Here is an 11,666-nt window from a genome sequence, read left to right on the forward strand (position 1 = left end):
TTGCATTATACGATTACAGAGCCATTTACGATATAAACCGGTAAATTATTGGAGGCGTATTGTTGATATGATATGATTAAGTTGCCGAACCGCATTCAATTTGTTCGGGCTATACAAAACCAGAGCAAGTAAGCTATGATTAATCTCCGTCAAAAAGATCACTTGCATTTAATGATACCAGCTTTCTTTAAGCGACATCCTTGACTTAATATTTTAATACTCTTGCACTCTTGTAGATGTCAGGAGAATAATAATTTGCGATTACGGCCGCTAACTTGTAATGGTTTCAATAGAAATATTTTACGTCTAAAAGACAAGTAGACAATTTTTTAAATCAATTCAATGTTTAATGTTCAATTTTTATGACCCACCAATATCATGACATTCAAAAAAAATTTAAGTTTCAAATAAGTCTACTTTTGATCGTATATTAAAAATAATTTTATAGGCTGGTTTCGATAAAAATGGCGCAATGACAACCTATTAATCAAATTTGAAGTTATAACGAACTTTGTCTTGGTCTTGAAGGTTTGTTTTTTTAATTAAAATTACTTATATATTTTTCGCGAATGTTTTTTACATTGTCGGTAACATGTATAATTTTTTCTAGAGTTTCGCCAACAGGCCAGGCAGAAATACTTTAAAATGCGATTTTTAAAAGCGCTATTACCAATCCGTCGTCCCGGTGTACGGGTGTATGGCCAATTACATGATACACTCGACCAGCTAACTGGCATAGAGAAGAAAGAAATACTGGCACATCTTGCCGGAGACTGTGACCCTTTTCGCATGATGTCTATAAAAAAAGGTAATATGGTGTTTCGCAATAAAATGAGTACGATTTTTAGATTTGTAGTTTAGATTTAAAGTAAGGCGAATTGTTTTGTAAATGTTTAGCGAATCCCTTTTATCGGGAACCAGGTTGTGCTCCCGGCTGAAAAATTTTAAGCATAGATCAGACTGAATAGGAAATACTTGAGAGTTTATTGAATTATTACATATCTGCAGTGTCAGCCTAATGGCTTAACACATCCCTCTCAAGCCTGAGGATGTGCGTTCGAATCACGACTGCACACCAATGGACATATCTTTCTATGCGCGCATTTAACACTCGCCCGTACGGTGAGGGAAAACATCGTGTAGAATCCTCCTCCTCCTAATCCTCCTCCATGCCTAAGACTAAAAAAATCGACGGTATGTGTCAAGCACAGGTTGATTTCCTTTTTTTTTTAATATATGTTATCACGAAACAGCTCTTGCGTCACTAGATATTTTGATTACATATGTAAAGAATTATGCAACTAAGCAGAAAAGTACCATTAAGAACTAAATTAAGTATAATAGGGCAGTGAAAAACTCATAAGCTTTTGCCTTGGATCCGGTTTTAAAAATATTTTAAAACCAGATCCAGAACCAGGTGATTACATTTTTAAAGGCAAAGTACCTTTATAGCGTTGGTGAATATTTGGACCAAAGATTTGACACCGATTGTAAATAATTTAGCTTTGATATTATTTTATATTTTAATAGGACAATGTAAAAATTTATGACATTTGCATGCCTATTTATATATGACTGATTGTGCGGATATTTGTAATTGATCGATCTAACCACTGTACCACTATCTTGGTAAATAAAAGTTTATTATTATTATTATAATATTTTAAGTCTGAAGTACCATTATGTCCTTTATTATGAAACTTGAGTTATTATGTACCGTATAATCTTTTCGGAATCGATTTTAGACTAATTTTTCTGACTAACCCTTAAAGTTCTCTCAAAATAGGAAAATATACTTAAGAGTAATTATACTTACTTCTGTAAAAACAGATACAGCAGTTATGCAGTTTTGATTAGAATATTTTGGTGGCAAAAAATCAAATTGAGATGGTAGGACGCTTCATTTTCTTTATAACTAGCTCGTGACGAATATTTTGTTTATATTTCTTAAATGCATAAGTTAACCTTAGTTGTTATTACCCATTATTATAAAACTACTTGTCAGTTATATGTTTAATGCAAATAAAAGCCGCTGTATTTCATAGCTGTTATGAGAGCCTGCTCTATAGTCTTAGAGATATTGAAATGGTTAAAGTTAAGCGAACTAATGTAAAAAATATAAAAAAAGTATTGTAAAAAAGTTTTTATATGTTGGAGTTTCAGAATTCCGACAACAGTTTTAGTAATAATAAAAATCTATTCGAAATGGCCACCTTTGGTTTGTGATTAGGTGCAGAATCCTGGTGGAAATTCTACGGTTTATTTTTAAAAGGGGTGTTGCTGAGAGGTTTCACAACATGATCCAAAAATGTATCTTGATGCACTTTGGTTGAAATTTTCACTCCTTTTACACAACAATTTAAGTTTTGTGACTCCTTGACACGCCCCACCAAACCATCTCTGACGCAGAATAATGACCGCGTTGTACCTTTCCGACCACTTGAGTACCTACCTTTAGAACTGTGAGCGTACACTTTTTCATTTTGCTTATTGTAGTGTTATTTTTCATCGGTAAAGAGGATATTTCTGTGCTTTTCACCTGCCTATCGCGACATATCTACTCTCTTTAATTTCACAGGTCTTATTTTATAATATGCGACAGAGTTCTAGTGAGAATCTTCATTTCTCGCGATAAGATTCTTCACTTCGAAATAGGGTTTCGGCGGATTTAGACTTTAACAGTCTCTGTAGTTCTAACAGCACGCGGTCTCCCGATCTTTTCTAGTCTTCGACCTATGAAGTGTTGTTGTATCTCTTGATAGTACTACGAACATACGGCTGATACCAAACTTTTGAAGTGTCTGGAATATGAGTGACAGCTCCATACCCACTATGTGCAAAGCGATCACTGCAATCCTATTTTCTTTCATGTGAATTGGCGCAAAATCAAAAGAAGTTTTTGAAATAACATACGTGTTCCAAATTCAAAATAATTAAAACGTTGAAAAAAATAAAGTTTTTTATATAACAGTATTTGTGGCCAGACTAGTTATTTTCTTAATACATTTCAACCGTCTATTTCTAGGACCCGGCACCTGGGAATGTCCAAATTTAATTCCAAGTGCTCATTCGCAGCGTTTATTGGCCTGTCTGTGTCACCCGGAAGACATGCATCTTGAGTACATGTGGCTCCACCAGGGTTGCCCAAAGAGATGTGGTTGTGGTTACTGGTTTCAACTGTGTCCTGTAGCCAGTTTCGTCTAACTTAGTTATTAAAGTCTATGTAGTTAGTAACCTTTTTCCTTGAATAAAATACTATACTTGCAATTGATATTATTATTTAATATAGTTATTTTTGGAATTGCAGTCTAGCTAAAACTATTTTCACTACACAATAAAAAGAAATACGTTTATGTCAAAACCGACCAATTCATGTTTTTAATTTATTTATTTATAAGTTCTAAAGCAATGTGTACGCATAAAATTCTACAAGAAAATATGATATCACAAATTTTACACACATACATATACAAGCTAGTAACTAAATTGTAAGAGCGAGATACTTGAATTTGATTGTACTTAATTACATCCTGATTTTTTTATTTAATTATAACGAGGCGGCAGTAAAGGATTTTAAATCTTAAGTGAATTTCGACTATATTTAAGAAATTTATATTATAATTACTCCGAAAACCATTAAAAACAAATAATATAATAAGGTTTATATAATAGTATGGTTATCGCACTAAACACACATGTTATAATTTCTAATGATGCATATAATTTGGCATAAACAATTCCCCCTGGCTAAAAGTAGGTCTATTTATCTGAGTATCATTTCCCGGTGTGAAAAGGACAGGCTCGTCTTGTATCAAATTGGTATTCGTCGCTGGTGGCTGTCGAAATTCTGGAAGTGGCATTCGATATGCAGAATTAACTGGGCTATATGACTTAGGTGAATTGTATTGTGAATGTACAAGCACTGTTCTTATAAGAGCCTTGAAACCGTTCTTGGAGACAACCGTACGTTTGCTCCCGTCTGGGTCTATTATATAGTAGGAGCCCCTTATGAAATTTCCCTGTTTTATCTCCTTATGAAATTGGGCATCTCCCGTTGTTGGATCTGCTATATCGTACCAATAATTATATTCTGTACTTGGTGGTGCATCTGTCACAATAATAGCGGCTGCCCGTAACACACACAAACACAAAACTATCTGAAATAAAAAGAAACACTTATTTATTCGATAAAAAAAGATAGATTTGTTTATTAATATAATAAATAAACTAATAGTGAAATAAAATACCCTTTTCATGTTGTAACTGTTCGCGGTAAAATAGTATGCACTTAGCGACATTTGTCGTATTTATAGAAGTTGCATTCACTTGAAGGTTAGGTATTGCCAGGCTCTCGAGTAATCTTACGATTAACAAAATAAACATTACGATAAAATTTAATAATAAATTAAATAATATTGAACTAGAATTTGACCAGCATGATGTTTAATGTGGATTACTGTAGTTTTCGAAACTATAATGTTAATAGGAGAATATTAAAATAATGACGAAGCACAAGGCCCTATCTACATTATCATTGAATATCTTATGTGCATAATGATGAGAGATTTATGTTTAATTAAATTGACGCTATTTCCAAAAACGTCACAGTAAAGTCAGGGAAAGTTAAAAAAATATAAAATTAATTTTCTATTCTTTTAAAATATCTTTTATGCATTAAAATATTTTACCAATTTTACAACATATAGTATATGTGATATGTGTATGATCAGTTTGGTTATAATTGTATATTTGTGATTTATTTAGAGTCGTAGTGAATTACAACATAAAGTGAAATATACGAGCGTTGTTTAAACCTTTGTTTAAATAATTAGGTCATTACAATTCACAGGAGTTCGTAGGTAATAATAATATACCCTTGAAGTTCTGGTATACGCTATAAAATATTTTGGCCAATTGGTAGTCAAATTATTATGAGGGTAGTAAATATATATAAAAGATTACAAATAAAAAATATATGTAAAACATCTCAGACATAAAATAGACACAGGTTTATCACAACCCATTGACCTCCATTCAGTCCGATTTGCGTGATACGTAAATTATTACTTTTATTTATATAGTTAAATGAAAAAATATTTGTACACCCAGAAAATCCTGTCCTGTGAAAATCCTCCACATTCCCAATTTTCCTGGTCACAATTTTAAGAACATCACAAATTAACCAACATTACTAATTTTATACATATTATTTTTATAGAGAGATCCATATTGATCCTTTGAATAATTGGAATAAAAAATAGTGATACTAGCTTAGCTATAGCTTAGCTGCTAGCTAATCTATGTATAACGATAATGTCATTTCGAAAACTAATTTGATCCGCCTAATACTTGGAAAAAGATATTTGAATATATATATATTTATGCAATTAATTCAACCAAACCATATGTGATCTGTGAAATAAATTATGCTGTATTTTTGGGAATAAAAATAATAAACCAATTTCATATTAATAATTTTAGTTTCCACTACATTCGTGTCGCAATAAATAAAGGCGACCTATTTTTTTTATTGAGCTTAACAGTTTAGCAGCTATAGCAGTTTTGGACAGTAAACGTATTTTAATAATTTTATCCTCAAATATGTTTAAGTCGTTAGCAAGCAAGGCAATAAGGCGCTCGGTTTTTACATAAGTGCGTTGATATCTTTTATATAAAACTTTTAACAACCTTGTTCAATATGTTGACAACCGTTCATTTATTTTATTTGAATAAAAATTACTCCTTAGTAACAGGCGAAAATCTTTATCGTAAGTATTCCAAAATTGTTCTTACATAAAACGTTATCACTTCTTTATGTGTAAATAAAATAAAGACTTATTGATTCCTCTTATTTATTACCTTAGCATCTATAAATAAACAATAAATAATATAAATACATTTGCAATAATCATATCAGGTCGCTGTGGTTTTAATACGAAACTTAATAACTTCTTTTGAAAACTAGTAAGGCTTTAATGGTAAGCGGCGACTGGAGCGACTGCTTTAACGACGCCACCTAGTGGTTCTTTGTGGACAACCGCGTTGAAACCGTTGTGGGGATCAGCTGTGTACTCAACAATTCGACGTGTGCCATCGGGTTCTACTAAGGAGTACGCGCCTTGAACAACGTCGCCAGACCGGGTTTCGTGTTGGCTTTTAGAATCACCTGAAAATCATTGAACATATAATAGGTATTACACTTATTTTAATGTGAAAAAATATATACTTCAAAACTTGATATATCCAGGTTGTGTTTGCATGAAATTTCAAACTTTTTCAAACTTTCGTTTATGCACGCATATTTTTGCGTTCGAGTGCAAATGGGCCTTTTGTGTACATGTAAGCATCAAGTGCTTTTAGAACACCTTCCTTTATCTACCATAAAGCCGTGTGTTAGAACCGACTAAACCAATAGTTTTTTAAAAGAAAATTTAACAATTATACGCGCGGTAACAAAAAAAATACAGAATAGAAGTTTAGTGTGTGGTCTATGCATCATTGGTGGGTTGTAGGGTTTCATACAACTTAATAACTTCTTGGTAAGTGAAAGCTTTATCACTACACACTCATAAAAAAACAAATTTGTACATATCATTAAAAATATACTAACCGGTCAAGGCATCTTGAATATCGTAAGCATAAGAATACTGAGGGTTTGGGTCGTAATCATCTACCGCAGCCGCTGCATAAGCAGGTCGAGCAACGGCTAAAGCGGGTCTGGCAATGGCCACTGGCGCAATTGGAGCGCCTACGTGAGCTAAGCCTGGATAAGCATATGGTCCAGGTGCAAGCAAACCAGCTGACACGCTGCATATCATGACTGCGGCGAGGATGATCTGAGGATAAAAAATATTGGAAATTTTTACTTACTAAGGAGTTTTACATTTTATCCATACGAGATTAACTATACAATAATATTAATAATTCTTTATTTCTGTAACTACTTGTCATATTGTTTCTTTGACATGCTGTGTTATACTGCTTTGATTAAAATTATTTAATTCATTTTAATTACAGTCTTTACTGTTCTGTACTGTTGCTTTCTTAGTTTTCGATATGATCTTTAATGTTATAATAAAACATTAATGAATTTGTTACACTTTGATTACTATGTCTATGTGCGCATTTAACACTCACTCGTACAGTGAGCAAAACGTCGATGGCGTGTGTCAGGCACAGGTGACTGATCACCTACTTGCCTGTTAGAAAAATTACGAAAAAGATACAGAAATGTGAGGCTCAGACCTCAAAGGTTGTAGCGCCAATGCATTTGTGTACATTATTCTTAGAACAAATATACTTTTAAAACGAGTATCAGTAGTTCAACTAAATAATATAATGATGCAATACAAATTATATTTAATACAGACAAATAAATTACCTTCATTTTGATGTTATTCAGTGGACTTGTAAACCTATGAATGACCAGGGGTTGCCTCAGCGCGTTTATATACCAGACTTCGTCCTAGCAATCTAGGTGTCGGCCAGAAATATAATACCTATAAGATACTTTCGTTACGACCGTACCCTTTATCACATGAATTATTAATGTATACACTACACCAAAACGTTAACGAACGGTTTTTTTTAATTTGGATATCTAATTATTATTAATTAACAATGCGTTTACTAAGATATGAGGTAATTTTTATGGAACTAAAGAAGATTTTTATCACTTAATGTGTGATTTAGATATACTATATCAATTCGTACATTGCGCCTGCCATTATTAAACCGCAAAATGTTTAAAAATTAAAAATAAATAAAACTATAACAATAAATATGTATACATAATATGTAATACATATAGTATGTAATACATATAGTATGTAATACATAACATTGTAGACGAGAACACCCAACTCTTATTAAAAAGTAGGTTTACTTGAATTTAAAAAATAATTAACAGTACATAGAAGTTTGTCATAGAAAATGCCCGAATTTGAAGTATTTTAAGTAGTCTACCATATATATAGTTACATTCATTAAAAAGTCCTCGTTTTAATTAATCACTTAACCTGTCCATATAATATCTAAATTGTTAAAGAGTTTACATTTAATTTTCTTGTTAAATGATACCTAAAGAATTTATTCTTTGATCAGATTTTATAATATGAAACACTATTGAACGCTAAATACTAGTCTCATATCACGGGTTATCATAGCATTGAAAGCTTTTTAGGTCACAGCTGCATAAAGCCAATAATATATTGTGATACACACATTCACGACTATAATGGAATGTCCACATATGGGCTGTACCACTTAACTGTCGCGTGCTTTAAATACACAAATCTACATAAATTACATTGAAGAAACTTATCTAAGCTGATACAATATTTGATAAAATTTATAAGGTTAATTATTGATAATATATCCTTTAATGGACTTTTTGATCTACATTCTACACGATACTGGCATGATCATCTGAATATTATACTTTTTACTAATGAGTCGTGAATACCTATTTTTTAGGACTTTTACTACATTACAGACAAAGCTTAAAGTGATAAGCTTATTGTAATTTAAATAAAATGTATGTTTTGTATTTCCGTCGTCTGGGTCATCCTTTCGGGTTCAGCGATGTTTAATCTTTAAGTTGAAACTAGCATAATATTTCATCATTTATATTCTATGACGAGTAAGTTTATTTAATAGATTATCTACGACATAAAACTTTCACTGTCAATGTCACTTTTGGGAGGCAATTGTCACTCAAATGACACCACAAAACTTTTTTCTTTTTCAGTGTAATTTGTAAAAAATCCAACAAACAAAGTGCTTTGTTATGTGTTATATACAGAAATTATTTTTTAAGCTTTAAATTAGTAACTAAGAAAAATGGCAGATTTTGATGCAATATATCAGGACGAAACAGATCCTGAAGAGAATATAGAGGAGACGCATGTGACGTTAGTGCCTGACCCCATCGTTGTTCGCGGAGCTGGGAACATGACAGTGTAAGGTTTCATTTTATCAGCTGTTTACAACTTATGCTTCTGAGAAGTGTAAGTGTGCATTTTAGGCTTTCTTACATTGTAACTAAAAATAATTACTCATTAGGCAGACCCATTTAGTCTATTATACCGTTTTATGGCATTGAGATTCATGAACGAGGACATTGACCAACGCCAATTTATATTGATCAAATTTGTATAGGATAGTTTATTTTTAACTTGTTTCAGTAAATGGATGTATGGAGTATAAACAATATACTCTCTCTTTTACCCCAATTTTATTTTGTCCATTTTTTCTTTTAAACTTGCCTGTTTTTTTTATTTTCGTTCTGCATTATTTAAGGACAAGGTCATTTTAAGCAAGAGCTTCATGAAAATAAACTTTTACAATTGTTAGTACTACATTAAACATGATGAAAACAAGCTGTTTATTATCATTATTTTCCACTTTTACAAATAGTAAGAAAGTTACATTTGAAAAATATATAGATATAAGTACATATATGGATGATCTTCCTATTGTTAATTTATTGAAATACATATGCAATCCTAAATTTCTAGTATTAGATAAAACATTGAAATACTTTTTGTTGTTGAAAAGTTTTCATTTTCCTAGACTAGACTTTGAACTAGTTAAACCATTGATATTGTTTGCCAAGTGACTCTTATTGTTTCAATAAAATCTAATTCAATGTGTAATTTTTCAGTTTTGGGTTAAGCAACCGATTTCATGGTGAATTTCCATCAGGGTTGCAGTCCCGTGTTGCTCCTGAAGAATACCAAGCAACAGTTGCTCGTATTAACAGTGTACTTAAAAAAACACTACCTGTTAATGTCAAGTGGTTATTCTGTGGTTGCATGTGCTGTTGTTGTACACTTGGATGCTCTCTATGGCCTGTGATTTGTCTTAGTAAAAGGGTAAGTACATATAGTTAACGGTATATTTAAATAAATATTTCTAAAGTATGAAAAAAACTCATATTTTTAATAGTACTTAAATAATAATCTAAAAATTAAACTAGGACCTACATCCACACCACTAGTTAGGTTTACTAATGGTATCTTTAATTATGGATTAACCATATAACAATAACAAGATATAAATTGAATTGGTTTTCTTTTCAGACACAACACTCATTGAACAAATTGTTGGAATGGGAAAATAGCCGACTTTATAATAAATTGGGTCTTCGCTGGCGACTCACTAAACAACACTGTGATTCCTCATCCATGATGGAGTATGTTTTACTTATAGAGTTTATTCCTAAAATACCAATATACAGGCCTGATTAATGCGGCAGTGATCTTACTTGTAAATATAAATAACACAAAAATCCATAATTTTTGATGCAATTTCTTGTAAATATAATTGTTAATGGCATCTATGTTTTATCAATTTCTTAAAATCTTGTTTCTAGAGAAAATGCAATTTAACAAAGATAGTAAAAACCTCAGATTTGTTGTGTACAGTACTACTGTTTGGGATTATTTTTCTAGACAGTAAATTATAAAATATGGTATTTCTTACTTATGAAGGATAATAGCATAATGTTTACCAGATGCTTTAAGTTCTGTTGGAACAATGAAGTTAGGATTAAAATGTCAGGAAATTGATAAAACATAAGCTGATGTGCTTTAAATGTATAGAGGTCATTAAAGCTTTGATTTGAAGTTAATGCAATGTTATCTTAATGTGTAATGCTAAAGTAAGTACCACGGATGAGGCTAGCTTTCTAATACATAGGTAGATAATTGATTTCTTGAAACATTACTTCAGATATACCTATCTGATAGTTTATGTACAGCTATCAACACTGCTCAAAATTACCAATATTGCAACTAGATAGTTATAACAACATAAGCTTATTATATAACATCTTATTATGTGTACTGTGTTATTTTTATAAATAATATTTTTTCTATGCAAAAGCATGGTTTTGGTTTTTGAGTGTATTCATACAAACACAGATCTTTCCTCTTTAAAACTAAGTTATTACAAATAATATCAGATTTTCTTCTTGTATGAAAATAAAGTGTTATTGTAATTTATGTTAAGTATAATTTTAAACACTTACTTAATAAACTTAATATTAGGTAATTTGTCAAAAAATCCATAATGAAAAAGATTGATTTTTATACTTCAATCATGTGATACAAAGTCGGAATTAGTTCGTTGTGTAATTTAAGAATGATAATTAACACGTAAAAACTTTACGTTTGTTTACGTGTTTACAAGCACGTATGTGCACAGGTACAGTTGCGACGCTATCTTGCCTACAGAAGCGTTCCTTAAAACTATTATTATTTTAAAGCCAAGCCAGAATAAAAATTTACAATTTAATTGGTTCTTAGGCACAAATAAATAATCTGAAATGGATTTTAAAATCTCATTAAATACTATATTGTAAGACTGTATATTATATAAAATAATTCAATATATGTATCTAATATGATCTCAAGTTATGAAAACCATCCTAACAGAAAAACAAAATTGCAAGCTTATCTAGTTGTCTTATTGATAAAAATTTAATAAATTATACACTGCTTTACTTAACTTTGACTTTTCGCCTCTAATAATCCGAATTTCACGAACAATCTCGAAAACGATTATTATTTTATGTACCTGAATGTCAGCGAGCGACGCATTAAGCTTTGGTATTTCAAAATTGAAAATATATTTTTAGGAATGTTAACAGGACTGTGTTATTA

At 31.2% G+C, this 11,666-nt stretch overlaps 3 protein-coding genes across 3 annotated transcripts; 2 read left to right on the forward strand and 1 right to left on the reverse strand.

Moving 5' to 3' along the window:
* Window positions 1–406: 406 nt before the first annotated feature.
* Window positions 407–3,267, forward strand: LOC123710311 (cytochrome c oxidase subunit 5B, mitochondrial-like). Its single transcript, XM_045662122.1, has 3 exons — window positions 407–528; window positions 611–808; window positions 3,026–3,267. The coding sequence occupies exons 2-3, from the start codon at window positions 646–648 to the stop codon at window positions 3,202–3,204; spliced, it is 342 nt and encodes a 113-aa protein (XP_045518078.1). The 5' UTR covers window positions 407–528; window positions 611–645; the 3' UTR covers window positions 3,205–3,267.
* Window positions 3,268–5,972: 2,705 nt separating this feature from the next.
* LOC123710309 (larval cuticle protein A2B-like) lies at window positions 5,973–7,412 on the reverse strand. The gene is made up of 3 exons (XM_045662121.1): window positions 7,382–7,412; window positions 6,611–6,836; window positions 5,973–6,166 (listed from the first exon to the last, which is right to left on the reverse strand). Exons 1-3 carry the CDS (start codon window positions 7,385–7,387, stop codon window positions 5,973–5,975), a joined length of 426 nt encoding a protein of 141 aa, XP_045518077.1. The 5' UTR covers window positions 7,388–7,412.
* A 1,322-nt stretch (window positions 7,413–8,734) lies between these two features.
* On the forward strand, window positions 8,735–10,949 carry LOC123709332 (cysteine-rich hydrophobic domain-containing protein 2). Its single transcript, XM_045660575.1, has 3 exons — window positions 8,735–8,960; window positions 9,665–9,875; window positions 10,083–10,949. The coding sequence occupies exons 1-3, from the start codon at window positions 8,842–8,844 to the stop codon at window positions 10,248–10,250; spliced, it is 498 nt and encodes a 165-aa protein (XP_045516531.1). The 5' UTR covers window positions 8,735–8,841; the 3' UTR covers window positions 10,251–10,949.
* Window positions 10,950–11,666: the final 717 nt, after the last annotated feature.

Source organism: Pieris brassicae, chromosome 5, assembly GCF_905147105.1.
Source record: "Pieris brassicae chromosome 5, ilPieBrab1.1, whole genome shotgun sequence".
NCBI lineage: Eukaryota > Metazoa > Arthropoda > Insecta > Lepidoptera > Pieridae > Pieris > Pieris brassicae.